Here is a 24,155-nt window from a genome sequence, read left to right on the forward strand (position 1 = left end):
GGAAAAATTCTAGTTGACGTTAACAGAAGTTGGATGAAACTCTGTTTAATTGGCACTTCCTGAAATGTATCATTAATGGGGATAGGCAAACTCATTTGGCCAAATTTCAAACTCCCTTGGTCATGGTGGGTTGGAAAGTTCAACTTGATCTAAGGGGTTCATATTTTGCTATGAACAAAGGAGCAGGAGGGAGAAGAAGAAAAGCATCTGCTGGAAAAATGTAATGGAAAAAACAGAAATGAGAATTGAGCCAAGTGAAAATCAACTACGGAGGGCCAGATCCTGGGCGAGGGTACATTAGAGGAGTTCCACTGAAGCCAACCAAGTTATATCAGTTGACAACCACCCAGGATCTGGCCTAGATAGCATAAGGGCAAAGGAGCAGAGAGACATAATTTCACCCCTATGGAAGTCAGAAGCAAAACTCCCATTGTCTTAAGTGGAAGCAGGACTTGGTCCCGAAGTGAAAAATAAAGCAGGAAGCAGGCAGGCTACGGAGACCCCAGATTCTCTGTCAGCCATTTGAACTGTTCTCCCGTACTACCTGTTCTAATGTATTTCTGGTTTATGGTGCCTTACAATTTATTTGTGTTCAGAGGTGAAATCCTAACTCCAGCAAAGCCAATGACACTTTGATATTGACTTCTATGGGGCCAAGATTTTGCTCATTGAAATATTTTATAAGTATTTACCTGCATTGCAATGTGTGTGTTATAGGCGTCATCTACACAGTTAAGTGCAGTCTACAATAAATTGTGTTGAGGATTCTTTTATTTGTGTTTCCCTGCTACCTTTGCCCACTTAGCAAAGTGTGTTACTTCCTCAATATAAAGGAAGTGGAGTGTAAACTCTGTGGGGCAGGGACTGTCTTCTTTATTTACCCTTATCTGTATTGCGTGTTTATACAGCCCCTGCCACCATGAGACCCTGGCTCGTGATTGGGACTAGAATAACAGGACAGAGTGTGTTTCCTGGCTTTCTGCCTAAAACTCTCTTCTCGTTCTTCCCTTTTTTAAAAAATTTTTTTTCATTTTGTTTTTCAAAAATACAAACACATACGCAATTACGGAACACTACGTAATACAAAAATACTGCAACAATGACCGCAGAACACTATCTCAATGTAGACACCTCTAAGATGTCAATTTTCTTCCTCCTTAATGAAGCGAATAAACTGTTACCAGAGGGAATTAAATTTAGTCTAATAATTAATTCTATGAAGCTCAGATGAGGTCATCTCTAGCACCCAGTCTCTGATATCCAGGATATCTATAGGTGTTAACAATGGAGTGGGGAGAAGATGAGGGGAACAGGACATGTTTTCCCCAGCCCTGTATTATTTCAGCTAATAACACCAAAAATACCAAATTCTGGGACGTGAGCATATAATGGCTGCCGGGTTATATCTCCTCCTTGTTGCCAAACATGTCCTGAGGTACTATATCAATATAGTCTCTATGTGGACCTAGCTGTACCTATCTCTTACAGGCCTCATGCTCCCTGGATAACATAGAGAAAGGAAGATTTCTTTACATCAGCATGTGAAAATATGACCAGAAGTATAGACACCTGAGAAGGACTAAAATGGCTGCTGTGAGGTGGGGAATGTGATCAATAGAGAAGTAAATAACTGAGAGAGATGGCAAAAACAATTGTATCTGACTCTCCTATCAGAGCCTCGCAGTCTTTAATGGATGAATCCTCACAACACCTCTGTGAGATAGGGCAATGCTGTTCTCTTCATTTTACAATGGGGAACTGAGGCCCAGAGTGGTTAAAGGGACTTTCCCAGGGTTACACAGAAAGTCTGTGGCATCTTCTCACTCTTAGCTATATATTTAATCTTTCTATGATACCCCTCACCACAGGACCTGAGTCTATGTGGGGAGCGTTACCTGAGCAGCGTGAGTGTGCAGAGCACGACTGGTAGTATGGGTCAGGAGCAGGGGGAGGGGAAGCATTATCAACAGGAGTGATATGGGGAGCTTGTCTGTAGTGCTGTGTCAGGAGTGAGTGAAAAGATGTTCATAGCAAGACACATCTGTTTTCACAATGGCGTCCAGCACGAAAACTGGTCTCATCTCTCTGCAGTTTTATAGCATGGTTACTGGTACACTTTGAAATAGGGATCTAAATATGTATAGGTCTATTTTTAACATTCACTCCTGCTCTCTCTAGAGCTGTTTGCTTTTTTATCCTCCTTACCCAGGTTGCTAAGAAATTAACCAATTTTAAACAATCCCATTTATCCTGAGACATGAACTCATGAAATAAACTGCAGCGATTGAAGTGCTGATAAGGAGACTCTTCCATTAGTCTGAACACGTACCTGTCTCTGTTTAATACTGGGAGATTCCATAATTACACAGAGAAAGAAGATCAAAGTGTCCCATTCCCTGGGTCTCCGTACAAAGATTACAGATGAACTTTCCTGCTCTTTGAATCTTTTGACACATATTGTTTAAGCATAAGTCCTTTTACCTTGCATTTATTTGTGTGTTTTGCATCTCTGGATAGCTAATTATTAAAGAGAGGATAATGAAACAGGTCCTTCAGTCTATCCAAGTTATTAATTAAAAACCTCATCCACAGCAGAGGGGCCAAATTCAGGTCTTGCTTTCCCCCATGCAACCCCACTGGAACCAAAACACTAAATGAGTCTTCTGAATTGTGCCTTGCAAATCTTCGTGGGCATCTATCTGCATGTGCAGAATCCCATATTTGTGCATCTAAAATGATACTTTGCCTGCAGTTACTCACTTTGAACACACAGAAACCTGTGCAAAAGAGCGCTTAAAAGTGAGCATAAACAAATAGCTGCACAAATTTTGTCTACGGTTTAGGAGGCCTCAAAGTGTCTAATGTATATTTTGGGATGACTCATACTAATACTAATACTGGCACATGAGAAACTGAAGCACATAGAGGTAAAGTCATTTGTTCAGTGTCATAGAGTGATAGTGCAGGGTTTAGAATCTGGATTTCTTACTCCTCTGCACTAGAACCTGATCCAAAGCCCACTAAAAGTCAATGGAAAGACTTCCATTGACTTCGATGGGTTTTGTACCAGGCCCTTAATGTACTGATTCATCCCATCCTTCTCTAATGGTTGGAGCATTCAGGCAAGCTCCTCTGACAGATACATGCATTTTGGATTGTCCTGCTTTGAGCAAGGGGTTGGACTAATGACCTTCTGATGTATCTTCCAATCCTAATCTTCTATGATTCTATGTCAGCTCCAAGATACAGAACCATGGGTGCCAGAATAGGGGCAACACTGGAATAAAGCTAGTCATTTGCTCTACCCATCCTATCTCCACCCTGGAGGGTGCTGATTGCTATAGGGACATTATATTGTCCTTCCCAGAAAGAACCACCACTGAAGTGTCATCTTCAGGACATCCTGGCAATGAACAATGCTGACTGTCTGACACACTGAGAGGTGAGTATATACTGAGAGGAGATGTGTAGGAAGAGTTAAAAGATACTTGTCAGTTAAGTGGGAGCGAAGACTAAGGGAGCCTAAAATGGAGTAATTGGGCCTAGTAAATTACTCCATCGGAATCTGAGACATCATTATACTCATCTCTGAATTTGGCTCGTTGGCTTAATTGGGAATTGTGGTCACTCAGGGCCAGATTTTTAAAGATATTTAAGCACCTAGTTGGATTTTCAAAAGTATCTAGGCCCCTAAAACTGTGTCTATCAAGATGAGGTCAATGCATAAGCGCCTCATAACGAAGCTTAGCTTCTGCTCTTGACACACACACAATGCCGTCACTCTGTACTCAAGAAAATTTATTACCAGAAGAAACAAAAAGCATCAGCAGTTGACAACATAGGGTCTGCTTTTTTCTACGGTCATAGAAAGGGTGGTCTAACAGATTGCTATCTAGCTGCCCTGTCTGTGGAGCCAGACCCTAAACCTACCTGCAATTCTCGTTCACTCCATCTAAATTGTCAAAGCATCTTACTTAAAGATCAACATATTCTTGAAGATTATTTCATTATTAAAATGTTTCCCTTTGAAATGAACTAATATACATTTTACTACCAGTGCATCTATGTGATTTTTAACAACGCAAACATCAGAAGACTATGCTGATTGTTGTATTTATCGCTAAAAATGTTGTGACATTTCAGCCAAATTGCCTATTAATGAAGAGATTTATTTTTTCTTCACTCAAATTTCCTGCTAATGGACAGGTTATTTTTCTCTCCATGTTTCCAATTTTCAGCTTAAAAGCTTAATTTAAATGATTTCAGTTTCACTAGAGGTTTGCCACTGACAATAAACTCTAACTTGGTTTTTTTTAGAGGTGAGACACACGCCGATGTTTTCAGTTTTGTTAATAAGAGGTAGCAATTGTATACAATACAGTTGCAACCAACTGTCTATAACCTTGCATACAAGTTGTATACAACTGGATACGAGGTTATAGATCAGATCTGTAGCTCATGTAAATTGCTGTCACTCCACTGGCATTTATGCCAACTGAGGATGTAGCCTGATGACTAAATACTGACATTTAAGAGCCAAGGCGCCAAGATTCACCTGTATCAGCTGCTGAGGATCCAACCAGCTGCTTAGTTCCTTCTTTTGTCATTGACTTGGTTCCCTTTTTCCTCATGCTCATTGCTAATGTCCCCTTGGAATTTAATTTGGAGCTTGAAGGGGCGTTTTCAGCAATTACACCAGAATCATGGATGATCTGGGAAGGCTTGAGACCTATACTGTTCTCCTTGCTATCGTTTGCTTGGCTGGCCTCAGATGCGACTTTTGTCGCTGCCTTTGGTTCTTGGGCTTTCTCAGAACCTTTATCCTGACCCACATTTCCATCTGGGTGTGCACAGTTACTACTTTCCAAGTCCAGTTTAGTAAGGTTACTCTCCAGCAGCATGCTCGCTGGTGACTGTCCTCTGCTTTTACTAGCTTCCGTATCTAACCCCCCTTCTACTTCATCCTCTCTGGTAACATTAGACTCAGTTCTTGGGATGCCCTGTAAATCCACAGCAATTATATGGGTGCTCTTCCTTAGTCTGGTCCTGCTCATTATGTCCTGAGCCATGCCTTGGGATCTGGGAGCTGTGTCTTCATTTTTCAGTTGCATCTCGCCTTCCTTTTCCATGCCACCTCCATCATTGTCAGCAGGCTCCTGCTGTTCAGCCTCAGGATAGAAGACAGACTTCCTGCCGGAAAGCTCTCTAACTGAAGCCCATTTGTGTTCTGGACAATGGCTGTGAAGACAACAAATGAGACCTTCCATTAGGGCACTGACAACAAATATTCTTCAGGCAGTAGGTGGGAGAATAACCTTAGTGAGACAGGCTTGTAACCAATCTTGAGAAGGAATGGAGGTTTAGAGTAAAAGCAGCAAGCAAAGAGTTTCTTTAAGAAAAGGATGCTTAATTCACAAGGCTTGAGGAACTGAAACACTGATTAGAGCAAGGGGGGAAGGTGTGGAAATAGGTTTTCCAAGCTAGGGTAATAGATAGTCTGAGATTAGCAAACATTAGACAATTCCTCCAGGAAATGTATAAATGTCACGGCTAAATATATGGTGTAATCTCTATTGTAGAGGCAGGACCAATGGGAAATTACAGAAGTGTATTGTGTTACGTGCTCTCATAGAGCTAGACATAACATAGGTTGAAAGACAATGTCGAGTTAATAAGGCATCAAAATGGACCTACCTAAAACTTGTTCCTTTTTAAAGGAAAGCTGTGATTTATTGGAGTGAGTGGGCGGGAGAAGCAGATGAATGTTAAGTCGCTGCCACTGATTCGCTGGGCCACATCACAGTTATGTTATGCCTCAGTCTCCCCCTTTATAAATGAGGGATAACAATCAGAGCTGGGCAGGAACCAGAGTTTTTGTTTCATGAGAAATTCCATTATTTTGACATTTGTTTTCGCATTGAATTGGAATGAAAACAAACCTTTTTGGAATCTCCCATGAAATAAAATGTAAAAGAAAATTCACTTGGGGTCAATCGAGACATTTCATGTTGATAAAATCAGACTGGTTCACTCCAATTTCAACTTTAAAAAAATGGAAACAAAAGTCATTTCAGAATGAAAAAATGAAACGTGCCATGTCGACAATGTCAACACATTCTACTTCCACACCCTCAGAATGCTTCATTTCCATTTTTTTCAAAACAAAATTTTGTTGAAATCAACATGTTCCTGCAAAATGTTTCAGTGTCAACAAAATCACGTTTTCCAATGGAAACCTGTTCAGCTGAAAATGTTCCGATCAGCTCTCCTAAAAACGCTCACCAACGTTTGCTAGATATTTATTATTATTATTTCACGAGTGGCTATTCAGTAGCAGGTTTGAACCAAAACCTCAGGTCTGAAACATCACTGTTGTGCGGTGTTCAAAATCAGAACTCAGATTTTAGGCCTTGAGCCTTTCTCTAGTCTAAAGTGCATTCTAATTTTGTGAAATTTTGGATGGAGAGAAAGAAACTGGGTGGTATGTTCTCTTCTCAACATTATGCACAGGTTTAACTTCAGTTACTGGCATAGCCTTCTGGGAGAGAAATTGTCTTCACAAGTGTCCCCAGGGGTCAGGGGAATCACTTGAGCAAATCCCCTGGCCTTAGTTTGAATATTTACCCTAAATTAGGGTGACCAGATGTCCCGATTTTATATGAACAGTCCCGATATATGGAGGTTTGTCTTATATAGGCTCCTATTACCCTTCCATCCTCTGTCCTGATTTTTCACACTTGCTGTCTGGTCACCCTACCATAAAAGTACTACTCTTCTGTGGCTACCGCTCTGTTAGCGTAAAGACTGAGGCCGTAAAATAGGAGAAATTACATTTACATGTCAAGGAGTATAAAAGGGACTTGGTGTAGATGAGAATTTCATCGAGTTTATCTGTACAGCAATATATAAATCTCTAGTTCTCTATAACAGATTCTACTAAGTACAATGAACATTAGCCATGAGGAAAAGGTGATGCTACCATAATACTCCAGCCAGCATTTATTTAGTGTCTTTCATCCCAAAGGACTTCACATCACTTTACAAACTAGATTTAAAGATCACTTCAGCCCCTTGTGGGGTGTGATGCACAAGCAGCTTGCAACACTACACAACAGTTTTTAAGACAGGAGGTGAGGAAGACTAGCTTGTGAAAGCAGGCTGCTAAGCTTGTGAGCTTTGACTCAGCCCAGAGAATAGGCCCAGAAGGAACTTTGCTGCAGTATGTTTTAGATCAGATCTTAGAGCGTTCATTTTGAACATTAAAATATTGAAGAGAGTTTCTAGTAGGTTCATAGTCTGACACTATTACTCTGCCACGGGACCACGTGATTGAAAAGCCAATCAGCGCAATATAAGTCAGTATCTTTATCTCCACCTTGATTTTAGAATTGCTCCAACCAGAACTTCCACTTTTTGTTTCTTTCAAAGAAAACAAACGCATCTTAAAGTGAAGTAAAGTAATGGAAATTCTAACCTTTGCTCAGCAGACACTAAATGCCGTAGCAAAGCTTTCACTGTCCCCTGTCCTTCCTTCTGCTTGGAAAACTTGGCTTCTAGCAGGGCCATAAAGAGAGCATCTAAAGGAACCAAACCATCGGTTATGGAGCAGCAGACACACTGTGTAGAGCGTGGATTGCTTATCTCACTGAATGGAGAAGGATAGCTTCACAACAGCAAGTGGTGGCTCTGAAATCAAACCTGCCTCTGCTTTATATACACAGGTTCCAAAGAAGTTGTTTGGCAAGTTCAGAAAACCCTTAGCACTATAAACAAGGGCCGGTTTCCTAGCAACAGCTGCCTAGTGATTGTTGCTAATTGTGGAAGGGGTTCCAGCATTAACATGCAGAGCGACTTCTACAAGGGTGTGTGTGTTTTTAGATAAACCTCTGCCGTGATAAAGACTCATGGGAGGTCTGCTGTTTGAATGGGCGCACATGCATGCATCAGAGTGAGTGTGTGTAGCAGAGAGATAGGGAAACCAGTTTGGTGGTTGGAACTCCTGTTGCCTGGCTTGTTTCAACTCAGTCCTCCATGGTCATCTTCAAGTCTTCGAAAGGTCAGGCTTCACCTGGGTTGACAGATACCACACCCACTTTTGCTGTCACTCAGAAGCAAACAGTAAAAGCTCATTCCTTTCCTTTCCCCTGCACCACCACTCACTCGTCACCTGATAACATTAGACTCAGAGTGGCTGCCAATATGGATTTTGATCGTGGTGTACCTGTCCTTTAAATGCAGTCACTGATCTCATTGCTCAACGCTTCCTCTCTCCTGACATTTTTCACATCTCAACGCTGATACTTTTCAGTATGTTGCAGTAGGTACAGTTCAAAACGGGCACCGCCTGGGCAAACGACTGACATAGGCACGTTCAGATTACGTAACGGTATGCTTAGTACCTGCTGGTGTAGGCAGTCATTAGACCTGCCTGTGCATATGCGTATATGCAAGCTCTTTGGATCACCATGTAGTCATCTGTCCCAAAATGTTTATCCACGAATTTAGTAGAATAATGTATAGCACTAAAATACTGGAGGTTCCTAAACTGTGTATAGTGGAGGTCATTGGTGGTTCTTTGGCTCATGGCTGGTTCTTTCTTTCGGTACAAATGACAGGTAGAAGAACAAGGTGGCTCAGATTGTTGGGTGCAGGGTGGGTGTTTTATGTCTTACTGCCTGTGGAACCTACCCTCGGAGCTGGTGTAACTGAACTCTGTAGAATCATCCCAATTTGGGGGAATCTTCCAGTAGTTTACAGCCAGTGTAGTGGGGACTAGGCTGCCTCAATCCCTGCAGCTAGCATGGGGGCATGGCCAACCTAAAAGGAAAGTGGCCAGGGCTTCCCTCCAATTCGCCAATCCAAGGCTGCTCTTTCGGTCACTCCGGGGCATTGTCAGCTGATGTCATTTACAGCCTTCGTCAGGCTGCTCTAACATGCCAGGGGGCTGACCTGGCATGTGGCAGCCCAGGGCTGGGGAAGTGCAAAGACAAGCTTTACATCACCATTACACACACACACCCTTCTAACCTGCACTACATGCTCCTTGAACCTATTCAAGGATCTGATCTGGAGAGTGTTTTGGAAATTAGAAGTTCTACCTGTACGTGTAGATGTATAATAGCAGTGGCTTCTCCTTTGCAGCGGCATGGGGGAGTTTTGCCTCAGTAAGGTGAATAAAACCTCAAGGATAATATTTATATCAAGAGGACTAGGTCCTCAGCTGCTATAAATCCGCATATCTCTACTGCAGTCAATGGTGCTACACCAGTTGACCCCATCTGAGGATATTATATTCTATCGTTGTCCAAGCAGAAGCAGGTAGTTCATCTCTCTTGGTTGCAATAACTGAAGACCAGAATTAGTGACTTTGCAAAATGCAATGAAATGCTGTTGGAATGAACAATTGATAGAAATTAAATGGTTCTTGGAGAAAAATTAAGCATTTACAGTTTTTAAAAAATCATCATAACACACTCTTTTCCCACAGAAAATTAGGATTACTAATAACGAAAGCCTCCAATCCTGGTCTTCTAATTGTGCTATGAAACATTCTGGGTTAAGATTCAATACGTGGTGGTTGTTATGAGGTTATCTGGCATTTCTGAATGAATTTCCACTGAATTTCAAATAATAATTTGTGGCCTATTTGTGCAGCAACAGCTAAGTTGCATCTTTCAATAGCAACAAAGGTCTTTGAAATCATAATAACATCTTTGAATTTGAATCCCCAGATAAGGCTCAAGATACTGCAAGGTGAAACATCAGAAAGGGGCCAATGTAATACCTCTTGGCGGTTTTGTAAAATTATACAGCAGGTGCCAGCAGAATAGTAACAATCGCTTTTTGGTTTATCAAATGCTGCTTACAACATAGCACCAAACCCCGAATGATGAATGTGATCAAAAAGCACTGGACCACAAGCTGAATTCAACAAAACTGCGGTCACAAGTTGGCCTCCAGGATAAACTGGAATGAGTTAACTAACTAAGGTAGCACTTGCACTTCTGCTATTAGGTGGGAAGCTAAGGAAACCCCCGGCTAGCACAAAAAGACTTTAGAGGGAGAGTTAGAGACAGGAAAGTATTGGGAGATGGAGGAGAGTGGAAAGAAGCTTTTATACGAAAACTAAATCTACTGGCCACGTCATTCTGTATGAGTCCTTTCTGATCTAGTGTTTGGCCAGGGCTGGCTTGATCTTGGATTGAAGGAACTTGTGTTTATAACCTCTCTGCTGCCATAAAGGTGAATGTCATGTCCCCAGTTTAACACTGTGGGCAAGTTCACTGGAGTGCAAAGGGGCAAGTCAATGGCACTGTGCCTGTTGCGAACTGGGCCCTGTAGCTTCACTGCATGGTCAAACAGGAGGAGAGACTGGGCTAGGATTCAAAAGTCCTTAGGGCACTGGCCAGGACTAACCATTTCTTGGGGTTTTCTGGGGCTGTTAGGGAGCAATGTTCTAGTGGAAAGGATGGGCCAGGCTGCATAATCTGATTCTAAATAGGACAATTCCTTCCCAGACTGCCTCCAAGTAGCCTCAAGGCTGCTCTAAACTGCGCCAGTTTGTCACACTCCCCTAGGTGCTGGTATGCCAGCCAAGAAAAGCCAGAAAGCAGCAGGTTCCCTCCCTCCCTCTATCTCCTAACTCTGGCATGACCCATACCCGGGTGCTTTGAGGGGGAGCAGGGCAGAGATGTTCTGGAAGCTCTAAGCCACACGATGAACTCCCCGGTGTTGGATTCTTTATTGCCTCTTTGCAATTTTAGAGTAGAATAAAGGAGTTGCAATGTAAGACAGAAATTGGCCCAGGAAACAGGCCTCTGGGATAGGAAGGGGCCATTTTCTCCTGCCATGTTTTAGAACAGAACCACACCAAAAACCCTGGCAACTGACATGGAAAAATATCTCGGGACACCCTTTGATCATGAGATTGTCAGCCTCAGGCATCCCAGGCTGAGATGTACTGTATATATCAAGAAAGCCAGCGATGCTTGCCTGACACAGGTGCCTTGGAGCCAAGTTTCAATGGACTTGAAGTGATATTCCATGTCTCCGTAGGAGGGAGAGACAAACCTGTAGGAATCAAAGATCTGCAGTCTGCCCCTTTTCCACCTGGCCCCCAGGCTGCGCTCACCAGACCCCAGCCAGATCTCCACGTGGACAATGTCATGGAATTGCCTCCTTCCTGCAATGACAAGGAAGTGACTGTGCATTTTTCAAAGTTGCCTTTAAAACTGCGTTCTGGGAAGTAATGGGCTGACAGCCTTGGAGACTTTCTATCCATAGAAATGGCACTGACAGACAGTGTCACTGTTCAATCAGTGTGTCTTGCCTTGACCAGAAAGGACTACCCTTGCTGCTGAGAGGCCAGTTTAGTCTCCATATCCATTTAGTCATTCATCCCTCCTCAGAGACTGCCCCCACCAAGAACTCCCAGGAGGACAGCCAAATGGATTGGAGCTGTTTCTGATGTGAAAACCTGTCCAACAGGCTCAGCAAACTCATGGCATACAGGCCACCAAACAGCCATCCAGTAAAAACAACTTCAACTGGCAACTTTTTGTGAAATTCTCACAATTGCACTGAAAATTTGGAAAGATATGGCTGAAAATCTCCACACAAAAAAAGTGCCTTTCTGGTCTGATTCCATCAGCAATTGCAAAGGTAGTCATGAGAATGGCCAAAACCAGCCCAACCCACATAATCAGAATTCACAAAATGTTTGTTTTAAGTTTAATTCCAGAAAGGTGTTCAAATTTGGGAGTGTTATTACTTCATTTAACCTGGATCATTCAAATCCAAATTCACAGCTCTGTGTGTCTAGCTTTGTGTGGTGGCTCATGGCTACTGTAACAGTATCACAGAATATCAGGGGTGGAAGGGACCTGAGAAGGTCATCTAGTCCAACCCCCTGCTCAAAGCAGGACCAAACCCTAAACAGATTTTTGCCCCAGATCCCTAAATGCTTCCCCAGAGTGAACTCAGAACCCGGGGTTTAGCAGGCCAATGCTCAAACCACTGAGCCATCCTTCCCTCCCAGCTGTGTTGTATGCTTCTCTCTGAGGTTAGATGGATGAGGGGTACACATGTGGGGTACATATGAGGATGGCTAGATGGAGGTGGTATGTATGGGTAAGGATGGATGAACAGATATGAAAGGGGGTGGGAGTACATGTGAGGATGGATGGATAAATGGATAGATAGAGGTACATAGAGGATGGATGGATAGATATCTTTGTCAACATTACGTTCTGGGTCGAAGTACGTTCCTGAAATGAAGATGAGGTCTCCCGGCTTCATGTGCTCCTCACTGGGCAGAGTGATGGGGAGTGTATCGTACTGATATGCCTGGTTTCCTGGGCCGATGCAAAAGCCAAATTCCGATTGTAAGTCACGCATCACCCTTCGAATCAGTCCGCAGCAATCCAGGAAGAATGGGGATTCGTACTCTGGAGCTGGGGAGCAAGGCAAGTACATCACTAGTAGGTGGGCAAGACGACAAAGGAATCTCTATTTTTATCCAGCAGGAGGACGAGAGAGTCCCTTTGGTGAGAAAAGATGCAGTGAGGGGCAGCTTTGCACAATAATTCAGGGGCAGGCACACCAATGTATATTGTTCTTCTGTTTGCCAGAAGCTGGGAATGAGCGACAGGGGATGGATCACTTGATGATTCCCTGTTCTGTTCATTCCCTCTGGGGCACCTGGCATTGGCCATTGGATACTGGGCTAGATAGACCTTTGGTCTGACCCACATTCTATGTTCTTAATGTGGATAAAACCATAATTCCCAGCTACTGGCCTCAATGCCACGTCCTAGAATCTCCACCCATTTCTGGAACCAAACCTGAACTCGACCTTTTTGCAGTTCTGATATTTCTCCCCCCCCCCCCCATTGTTTCTGATTTGTGCTGCCTCTGCATTTCAGGATGGCACTTACAACTGGAATGTGAAGTGCCAAAATACTACAAGGATGTCTTTTTTCATGGCATTTCCATCTTGACTGAATAGCAGGAATCCCATGAGACTTCCAGCCCAGTTTTGCAGATCTAAGAAGTTTGGATATGCTGGATTAGATTTGGCAAAATCACCTTAACTGTAGGACGTTTATTCAAACTTAACTTCTAGACAAAAAAGGTTCACTCGTTGCTAGTTCTATGGCCTCATCAAATCCACAGGATCTATGTAGACGTTTCAGATGTAACGCGGATTATGTGGAATTGAAGCTTTGGAGATGGTGGGAAATTTTTCATTGAAATTTTTAAAATGAAAAATGCCACTTTCATTTACATTTCAACATTTTGAAAAACACTTAGGAACTCTAAACATCTAGCTGGCTACTTTTGTTGCTCCACTCCTCTTTTGTGTCTCTCTGAGAGATGTGTCAAACCAGCCAATGTCTGGTCAGTAGAACTGCTTGGGATGAAAGAGGAGCATTTGACCTCTTTGGTCCACTGAGTTCAAAGGAATCAAAGTTCCTAGATGGGGTGCCTGATAGTAAGTAGATGTTAGTCTAGGGATGTCTAAAGGAGCATGTTCAATGGATAATGCACTGGAGTGTGAGTTAGGAGACCCAGGTTTTATTCCCAACCCTGCCACTGATCCTGGGCAAGTCACTTCACTGCTCCGTGCCTCAGTTTCCCCTTCCACCTTTTGTTTATTTAGATTCTAACTTCTCTCTAACCAGGTGTATGTACAACTCTTAACACAATGGCCCTCTGATCTCTGATGGGGCTTCTAGGTGCTACCATAATGAGGATGATGATAATGATGGAATCTAAGCTGGGGTAACATGAATATAGATAGGCCAAATTAGACATCCTTAATCTCACGCCTGACTTTAACTGCCAAAGAAGAGAAGTTGCCATTCATTTGTGGCCTAAGGAAGGCATGAACCATCAGTAGGCTATCACCAGAGACAGTAGTCACAAAACCTGCTTCATCAGGGAAAAGGCTGAAAGGGTCTACACTTACTGCCTGGCTCGTGATACTTCTTGGCGTAGGGCACACCTATGTAACTCTTTGCCTGCTCTAGAAACCTCATCCGCAGCTGCCACCGGTAGTCAGGATCCTGAAGTCTGCTCTGTATGGACAGTTTCTTCCCTCGGAGCATCTGCAGCTCCTCCTGAATCAAAATACAAGGAGGAAAGAAGGAAAATCCAGCATCAAGCCCTGTCTGTTTTTTCTCAAGACAAAACTTTTTTCCTAGAAAGGAGAGTGAGCAAAGTCAGTGAAAGCCGGAGTCTGGCCCAAACTCAATTTGAGCTCTGGCTTGGCCCAGCATCCCTGAATGAGGAGGTGCCAAGCCAGTGTGAATACTCTGGCATTTCTTCCTGGAGGTCACAGTGACCTTCAGCAACCTTCTCTGTATTTTCCCATTCGTGCTTGATGTGCCTGATTAGCTCAAGTGCTTGGCTCATACAGAACAAGCCAGAACCTCGCCCTTGTGTACCTTCCAACTTCCTGGTCTACACATCTCATGGTCAAGCCACCCACATTTTACCGAGTCGTATAGGAAAACCACAGAGTGGGAGGACAGCAACCTGTGATATTGCAAATACTTCCGATAGGTGCTACTCCTTCTGGGAAGTGATGCCTAATTGTTAGAGCACAGGAAGGCCTGAGGGTTCAGGATTTCTGGATTCTGACTTGAAATTCACTTTAACACCCTGTGCCTTTGTTTTCTCATATGTAAAATGAAGGGGAATATATACCTTCCTCCCAGAGTCATGAAGGCAGGTTGAATTAACTGTCTGTAAAGTACTTAGAGACCCTGTACTAAAACATGCTATAGAAGTACAAGTACTGTTCTATACTATACTATACAGATACAGGCTACTGTGTATAAATACAAGGAAAACAGCAGGAAATTGCACCATCAAAAAGTTCTCGGTGACAAGAAAAGCTGCAAAAACCAAATTTGAGTAATTTGTTTTCAGAGCGCTGTAGTGTGGTTGCCTGGTGTTACATTGTTGCTTAAGAAGTTTATGGTTGGAATGTTTCTACTAAAAATGTTTGTCTATGTTCTCCCAAAAAGTCTTACAAGATCTATTGATGCAATGACAGCATGAAAGAGAAGTATTCTACTCTAGTTCTAGATTATAAGATGTATCCAGATTTATGTAAGGAATAACACACCCACCCCAGCATAGACAATAAGGTTATCATTCTCTTTTGCCATAAGAGCACTGTACCAAATACAAAGAAAAAATCCAAACAGATAAAATTAATATTAATAAAAATATTAAATTGCATGATTATTTGAAGGATTCCTTAAAAAACTTAAAATAGGACTGATGAACTAATACTGCTTTGCACTTACACGGCACTATTCATGCGGGGCACTCAACATTTTGTATAGAAATGAGCTTCCCCATTAAACACAGAGACCAAGGCACAGAGAGAGAGCAACAAATTTGCTCAAGCTGATACAGCAAGTAAGTTGCAGAGACAGAAATAGGAGCCAGGTATCTCGATTCTCTGCCTTCTGCTCTATCCATTTGATGGACTGGCTTCATTAAATAGATTAATGAAAGCAGCAGGCAGTGTGAGCATCCTATGGTAATTTTTTCTGCTGGGAAAGATGACGCCTGTCTATGAGCAACATTGTGTTTTTGTATTAAATCTCCCCTGGAAATATTATTGTTTCCCCCTATAGAAAGATACAGAGCTGGGAGGGAAAACTACTGTCTGGGTAGCTTATGTGAAAAGTCTGGACTGTTTCCATATGGTACAGATCATCCTTGTGTTTAGATGAATAGCAATGCTCCATTCAACAGGAACTGTTCTGAAACGAACACTTAGGGCTGATAGAAATGCACTGAATGATGGAATACCAGCCTGAGCCATTGGGTGACAGTATGGCGTTTTCTCCGGATACTGGCTGTGGGAGAGTTGGACTATCCAGAGAATCTCTTTCATTCAAAGATAGTTTTAGTAGTGACTTGTGATGGCAGCTCATACATTCTGATTGCCCTGTTTTCTTGCTCGGTCAGTGAAGCGTGTTTCTCAGGAAACAATGTTTTAATAAAGCTGGCCACAAATGCAGAGTAACAGCCGAGATGTAGCTGGCACTGTAGACATTGATTATATTTTATTTTTTTCTAGCGTGGCATTTGCACTTTCTGACAGCAGCAATCTTCCCAGAAGATGCCTTTTTTATGGGGTTAAGCACTCTTTGAGTGGATGAAGCCAACCTCTTGGAGGAAGATGAGTGTTTGTGTGGTTAAAGCAGGGGATAGGGAGTGAGGAAGGCCTCCTCTAGCTCTGCCACTGACACACTGTGTGTCCTGGGGCAAGTCACTTTGCTCCTCTGTGCCTCAATTTTCTCATCTGTAAAATCCTCCCAGGATTTAATTAATGCCTATAAAGCACTTTGAGATGCTGAGTAATTAATGCAGACTTCACTCTTGTGTCTCCCAGTAATGAGGAATGCAGTTGACACCCAGAAGCAAGCTGCATCCACAACTGCTGTGAGATGTTTATATTACATTCTAATGGGGATTTTCTTCCTATAGAATATGGGTAGCAAGTTTTCAGGAGAGGTTTCTCAATATTCTGGATTCAAGATTTGAGATATTCGATAGCCAGGGAGTACAGCAAGCTGTACATATGTGCTTAGCAAAGTGTCCCTTTCTTGTATAGCTCTGGCATTAGTCTCAAGTGCAACATACAAAGGGAGCGGCCTGATTTGGCCAGAGTCAAAGATTGGGTCCTAAATATCCTCCTGAATAAGGCTATCTGCAGCCAGAGAAAGCCAAAGGCAAAGAAACCATCATGCCGCTGCTCACATGTGTTGTGTTGCTAGTATTGGTCCTGGAAAAAAGATTCCTACTTGATCTACTGCATCCTACACATCTTGCGATTGTCAGAGAAAGCAAGAGTGCCTCCCATTGAGGGAACAGGCCACTTCCCCTACCACCTCCTTCTCATTGGTCCTGCCTCAGCACTGGGGGCTGGACTAGATGACCTCCCAAGGTCCCATCCAGCCTGACATTTCTATGATTCTGTGACTGGACAACTGCATCCCTCGCAACATTAAACTTGGTGATGGGCCCAAACCAAACCTCTGGAACAAAGTGTTGGAGGTAGAGAAAGAAGAGGCCTCAAGTCTGGTTTCATGCCTTGGGGCTGACTTTCAGGGCAGCTCTATTCTGGGTCAAACCACAACCTCAGATCTGAACTTAGAACTTTGGGGAAGTTCCGTTCCGGTCTCCTAATGGAACCATCAACCCGGCAAGGATGTGACGAAACCAGCACCACCTCCTTCCTGCACACTGAGGAAGGATACGGGAAATTCTTCTTACAGTACTTTGCTTGTATATACGGTACTTTGGCTATAAAATGATCTTGAAATTCCAGCCTTTGGGGGAATGCAACCCCCTCTTGTTTGGGTCAGATAAACAAGAAGGTCAGAACATTGTACAAGGGCACCTGAACGGAAGTCACTGTTCACAATTTCATCAAACCACCATTATCACAATGGGCTGCATTTGCCAAAGCATTGAGCACCCTGAATTCTGCTTGAGATCAACGGGAGCTGTAGGGGCTCCACATCACTGAAAATCAAGTCTTTTGTGGGTAGAGCCATTGTTGTTCAGTGCAAAAGCTGTCTGAACAAGTGTGTGTGTCCTTGCACCATCACAGCCTGGTCCAAAATCCAGTGAAGTCAATGGAAAGACTCCCATTGGCTTCAATGAGCTTTGGATCAGGCCCTTGAGATGCACCAATCATTTAACTTGGAAATTCTTTCTCTCTTTCTCTTTTTTACCTCTCCCTGTTTCTTCTAAACTATGTTTAAGGCTCAGAAGAATCTGAACTTCTGGATTTTCAGCTGCAACTTATGACCCACCAAATCATGAAGTAACGTCACTTTCGGCCAGGCAGACCAGCTTAAGCAAAATGAGAATCAGTGTATAAGGAAGCAGGGAAAAGCAAAGCAAACAGCTCTTGTGTACCGCCTTTCCCACTGCTCGGGTTTCTAGCAGCCAGAGGTTAAAATCCCAGTTGCATTATTTATGTGGGAGTCACCCGCCCTGCCTGAGAGTGTCCTGGCAGATATACTTTCATGCCTGTGTTCCTGTGTGGTGTAAATTCACAGCAACTGACCTACGTCACTAGTGCTCGTAATCACCGAGCCAGGGCTCAGCACACAGCTCTCTCCCCTACATCAGCTAAGACAAGATCTCATTACAGCCCCCTCCCTCCAATACGTTGGATATTGAAGGTGCTGAACTGCCCTTCTCCGGCAGAAACAGACCAAGAGAGATTTCTCGGGTGGTAACTGAGCATATCTGCCTCTCAGCATCTCATTAACCTCTTGGCCTGCAGGAACACAGGAATTGCCAGAGTGGATCAGACCTATGGTCCATCTACTCCAGTGTCCTGTTTCTGACAGTGGCCAGAACCAGATGCTTCTGAGGAAGGTGCATGAACCTCTGCAGTAGGCAGTTATGGGATAATTTAGCCTCAATCCATTTCCTTGTAACCCCCACTAGTCAGAGGTGGGGCTGCATATAATCTTAGGGATGTCACACTGCAGGGAGCACAGTTTTCACCTCATCTGACGAAGGTGGGAAGGGTAGAACTGGATATAAAGATACTACGGGTGAACCAAAAAACAAACCAGCGGAGCAGAGCTGAAATGAAACTCCAGCCATTTTCCAACCATGAAAATTCCCAGATTATAGAAAAGCAGATTTTACACGGAGTGGTTTGTGTGTTACTGTGTCATGAGCCAGGATAAAGGCCTATGAAGCAGGAAAAGGTACGTATATTTTTCTATCAAAATGAAAATGGTTTGCACAAAATACATCACTAAGTGCCGGGGGCCTTCCACATCCTGCTGTGGTCTTTTCAGGGAGGTGCAGCTGGCAGGACATTATTAAGCATGAGACAGAACCATCTGGGTCCTAGCCTAAACCTCTGTGCCCACCTGTGAAATGAACATGCTAATTCTTAGAGAGCCTACTGTATCGGGAGATGTTTGGAGAGCCCTTTGGACAACAGGTGCTATAAAGATGCCAAGTATTATTGGAGAGGCAAATCCCCAAGTCCTTGTTCTTTCTCCATTGATATGTATGGATGCTCTGTCTCAGTAAGGAGTGAGTGCAGGGCCGGTGCAAGGAAGATTCGCACCCTAGGCGAAACTTCCACCTTGCAACCTCCCCCCTGCCCCCAGCCCTGTGGCAGCTCCCCTCCCCCCACCTCACCGTGAGGCATACCCCCCCGTGGCAGCTTCCCCCCCTGGGGAGCCGTGCAGCACCTCCTCACCCCAGCTCACCTCTGCTCCGCCTCCTCCCCGAGCACGCCGCCCCCGCTCTAATTCTCCCACCTCCCAGGCTTGCGGTACCGAACAGCTGATTGGCGCTGCAAGCCTGGGAGGTGGGAGAAGTGGAGCACCGACTGTGCGCTTGGGGAGGAACCACTGTAAAAAAAAAATTGGGGGCACCGCTTTTTGGCGCCCCAAATCTTGGCACCCTAGGCAACCACTTAGTTTGCCTTAATGGTAGCACCAGCCCTGACTGAGTGGAATTTGGGTCTGGACTTTGGTAGACAGTGTTTCATATTCAGCCAGGCAAAATTGTTTTGTTTTTATCACACTTTAGCCTCCCTCCCCGGGACTTCCTGGTGGCTCTCACTGAGTAGTGATAAATGGGACTGGGAGCCTCTCTCCTCTTCAAACTGCAGGGCCAAATTCTGAGTTCCTTGGTGCCGGTGTAAATCTGGAATAACTCTACTGCAGGTGTTACTGCAGATTTACACCAGAGTAACTGAGACCAGAACTAGGCTGTAGGTGCTTGGCTTCTGTGATTCCATACACTAGATTCTGCCAGGCTGGAAGTTACAGGAACCAAAATGCAGTTTCAGGCAGCAGGTGTGGCAGAGCAGTAAAAAAAAACTCTAACAACTTTTGGCAAGCAAGCCCTGTGTTTCTTTCAAGGGTGTCGAGCATTCCCAGACTGCTCTGTACAGCCTTTGGTACTGGGCAGCACGGTGATGAGTCATTTGGCTCAGAGATCCAGTGATAGCGGAATAACTTCCTCCTGGATTCACCCCACTCAGCTCAGTAGCAGCAGCAGAGGGATGATCTCAGCTGTTTTTCCATATTTACTTCTTCACTCTAACTCCCTCTGCCCACAAGACGATACGCTGAGGAGGGGGATTAATATCCCAGTTCCACCAGACCAGTGATGGGTGCTTCTCAAAAGGTTTGGAGGGTCAGTATGAATAAGCATCTAAATATTTGGGTGTGCTATGAAGAAGGCCAAAAAATAGAATCAAAGGGGCTATTGCAAGGCCGGAGACTTTTGGCAAAGCCCAGGACTGGCACACCAGGGAGAACTGAGAGTCAGGTCAAACGCTGCGGTGGTGCTGAACGCTTTGTGAACACGTGGACAGACGGACGACTGGGAGTGCATTAAAGCAGAGCAGGGTGCAGGCTCGGGTTTGCAAGACGAAGGACTATTTGGAATTGTCAGGACTGAGGAGCCCAGGCTGCCGTGAGGGTTGGCAGTAGAGGTGCAGCAGTAGCTCGGTGCATTGGCTGCTGTGGTAAGGGCTGAACCAGCAGCAGGGGCTGACCACCAGGATTAAGCTGCATGAGCAGCCAGTGTCAGGGCATCAGTACTGGACTAACAGGAAGTGCCATAGGTCAGGGCCGAGGTGTGTTGGCAGAGAACTGAGTGGGAGGAAGCTGGCACAACACTTGCCTGCCTTTGAAGTACAAGCTTCTCGTTTCAATAAGGACTTGTCCAAACCCCACCATTCAGGCTGCTTTCAAACAGCTCTCCTCTCTCTTTCCCACCTGTTTCTTCCCACTTAATCGACTATTTTCCTTACAGAAAAGAAATGCCCTGGTCCAGTCATTGTTTTTAAGCTCGATACCCTTGCCTGCCCCAGTCCTAAGGCTTGGAAAAAGGCTTGCCAGGCCCTTTGTTTGTGCATGGACTGCCAGGAGCCCATTGCACTGTTTCAGGTGATTTAACACAATCCGCAGTTGGCAGGGCTCTGGGTGCCTCTTTGTTGCAGGGGCGTTTTTGGCAAGCAGTGAGTGAAATGCTGAGTCTTTTCAAGAGCACTCAATCCACCTATCCCGTCTGGGGCTGGCTGGCTGTGGAACAGATGGCTTTGGAAAAAATAAAGGGCAGGGACGTTTTAACAGCAGAGGAGTGCACGTTGGATGAACGCTGAATGGTGTTTGCTAGTCGAGGAGAACCCACTGCTGCTGATACAGAACCGCCATTTTGGGATCTTTTGGGGAGAGGTGAATCTGGGCTCAATCTGCTAGATCTGAATGCTTATTTAACACTAACTAAAATCAGGAATATTGCCCCCACCTCTACCTCCGTCCCCCCCAGTACTCTAATCTCTGCTATTCCTGACTTGCACTGTCCTTGAGATTGCAGCCCCAAGCAGTGCACATGGCTCTGACAGTCCTGACTTGCAAAATCTTCCATGCTCCTCAGTCCGAGCCTGCAACACTCATGCCTTCCTTTTATTCCCACTCCACAGCCTTACAAATGCAATACAGTTTCTACTCGCAACACCCCTTGCTATTCATTCCTAGATCTCCTCTCAGCACCATTTGCTTGCATGACAGTAAGTGCTCACTTCCTCAAAGCAGCTCTTCCTGGGGATACTGGTGCCATCTGAAAGTGCTCTAGGTGAAATGAGCATGTAGAGGTGCCACTGAGAAGCAATTTGGAGGAGTGGGTAAATATTATTTGGTAGCTGATTCAATACAGGACTGTCACCACCCCAGTCTTACTTGGCCTTGGTGAGCCTGCAGTGAAACACTGAATAACTATTTTGATTTTAGTATTTCATACCTTCAGTCAAAGAGGATCATCTGGTGTGAGGCAACCTGCATGGAACCTGGACAGAGAAGCACAGATTGCAGGAGGAAAGAATTTGAAGGAGGCACTAGAAAGTTAGTCTGTGTGCCCATGGCTTGAATGCTAGCTGCCACTGCAGAATTTCTGTGCACAGTTCTTTTAAGAAAGAGCTACATTAGTTTTTCAAGCAGGGAGCCCTTTCATGCTATTGCCCAGCAAAGTACAGGAGACGTGGTATCGTCCACTTTGTCATTGGTGCAGGATTCCAATTGATACATGACCCCAAAGATGAAAGGACAGTGTTTGAGCTGTGCTCCACCTGCCTTCCCTGGAAAAGGAGCATCAGCCTCTGTAGCTAGTGATTCCTGCCATGTGAAAAGGATATAATTGTTTGTAACAGCGACATGTGCTATTTGATTGAGACCAAAAAATAAAATTAAATCTCTTCCCAGCCATCCTGTTTGTCTGACCCTTATTACATAGGGCCAGAGGAAAATTAAATCTTTGGCAAAAGTGACGTGAAGGAAGGGACTTGAATCACTCAGGGAATCTGGCAAACGACTGGAGGGGGTGGTTGCAGCACTTCTCAAATTTCCTTTAATCAAGAGGTATTGCAGAGAACTTGGAGAGGATGAAATCCTCCATTCTGCTACATGGAGTAGGCCCAGAGATATTGATGATCTGCATCAAAAGTCATTTTGAAATGTCAAGAATGCTATGATCCACATAAGAATGTCCTGTGGGGAAAAGCACATTCTCTTTAGAAGAAACCAGCTGCCAGGTGAGATCATGGACTATTCTGTCCCAGGCCTATGCAATAAAGGTTGGCATATGGAGCTGAACAGTTAACAGATGGGCTTATTCGCATGCTAGCGAGTGAATACAGATGATCAAACAGGTGCATACTCTCTACAGAACAGGTTGGAAAAGATGTTCCTAAGGAATTTAATGAGGTGGTTACTGGCCTGGGATAAAGAAATAACAGTTAGAATCAAGCTCCCTGCTTTAAAAAATTATGACTTGGTCATTTTGATCAGATACAGACATGACGGATTCTGTAAACCATGGCAGACTCTGGACACTATGCACAGGGAATGTTCTTGGAAATTTGAAGGTAAAGAACACAGTGGGGAAAACAGCATTACAGTATGACAGTTGCATACACCACAGGGATTTGCTTTGACACAAGGAGGCCTTTCCTTGTCTCTGACTAACAGGCACATTGCTGACTATCTGGGGAGATAGCTTTGATTTTATACTGTAGAGCCCTTTTTAAAATCAAACTGCTTTGGAAAATACTGCCTCTTCTTTTACACACACACACACAGACACACACACACACAGGAGGGAGACGCAGTAAGCAGGGGCGGGGAGGTCAGAATTGTGAGGAAAATGTGAAAGCAAATGGATGTCTATTTAAAACAACTAGATTTGAAACATTTCTCCACTGTGAATGGCCCTCTAACATGCAGTGTGTTGTCTCCATGGGACAAATTCCCTGACAAATCCCTCCTCTTCTGTGCTAGGGTGGGTCGAAAGCCAAGGAAAAGAAAGCGTGTTCCAAGCGTGGCTTGCTCTCCCCTGACAATGAAAACAAACACACCTCACTAAAAGCAATCCAAGTTGCTCCATTGACTTCAGAGGGCTTTGGATCAAGCTTGTTATTTTTATGGACTCTGGCCCTGTAAGGTCTGCTAGAGGATGTTGTGCAGGTCAAGACTATAACAGGGTTCAAAAAAAACTAGATAAGTTCATGGAGGGTAGGTCCACCAATGGCTATTAGCCAGGATAGGCAGGGATGGTGTCCCTAGTCTCTGTTTGCCAGAAGCTGGGAATGGGTGACAAGGGAAGGATCATTTCATGATTACCTGTTCTGTTCATTCCCTCTGAAGCACTTAGCATTGGCCACTGCTGGAAGACAGGATACTGGGCTAGACAGATCTTTGGTCTGACCCAGTATGGCCATTCTCATGGAGCCAACATTTTGAGTTTGCTGGGGAAGTGTATGTTGTTGAGAATCAGAGGGGTAGCCGTGTTGGTCTGGATCTGTAAAAAGCAACAAAGAGTCCTGTGACATCTCATAGACTAACAGACATATTGGAGCATGAGCTTTTGCGGGTGAATACCCACTTCGTCAGATGCATGATGTGGTGGAAATTTCCAGAAACAGTCTGGAGATAACAAGGTCAGTTCAGTCAGGGAGGATGAGGCCCTCTTCTAGCAATTGAGGTGTGAAAACCAAGGGAGGAGAAACTGCTTTTGTAGTTGGCTAGCCATTCACACTTTGTTTAATCCTGTTATTAAGAAGGAATCTGCCACATCCT

General features: G+C 44.2%; 2 protein-coding genes across 2 annotated transcripts in view; both read right to left on the reverse strand.

Annotated features, from left to right (window-relative positions):
* TTLL10 (tubulin tyrosine ligase like 10) overlaps positions 1-7,678 on the reverse strand; it is a 46,418-nt gene extending 38,740 nt beyond the window's left edge. Inside the window, exons 1-2 of the mRNA XM_050931898.1 lie at positions 7,475-7,678; positions 4,556-5,238 (exon numbers count right to left, since the gene is read on the reverse strand). Coding sequence (XP_050787855.1) covers positions 4,556-5,238; positions 7,475-7,566 — 775 coding nt within the window. The 5' untranslated portion in view covers positions 7,567-7,678. The remainder of the gene's footprint in view (positions 1-4,555; positions 5,239-7,474) is intronic.
* Positions 7,679-9,580: 1,902 nt separating this feature from the next.
* Positions 9,581-24,155, reverse strand: part of LOC127038882 (uncharacterized) — a 152,577-nt gene continuing 138,002 nt past the window's right edge. The window contains exons 3-6 of the mRNA XM_050931954.1: positions 13,970-14,120; positions 12,246-12,452; positions 10,993-11,182; positions 9,581-9,746 (exon numbers count right to left, since the gene is read on the reverse strand). Coding sequence (XP_050787911.1) covers positions 9,581-9,746; positions 10,993-11,182; positions 12,246-12,452; positions 13,970-14,120 — 714 coding nt within the window. The remainder of the gene's footprint in view (positions 9,747-10,992; positions 11,183-12,245; positions 12,453-13,969; positions 14,121-24,155) is intronic.

Source organism: Gopherus flavomarginatus, chromosome 21, assembly GCF_025201925.1.
Source record: "Gopherus flavomarginatus isolate rGopFla2 chromosome 21, rGopFla2.mat.asm, whole genome shotgun sequence".
In the NCBI taxonomy this organism is placed as follows: Eukaryota; Metazoa; Chordata; order Testudines; family Testudinidae; genus Gopherus; species Gopherus flavomarginatus.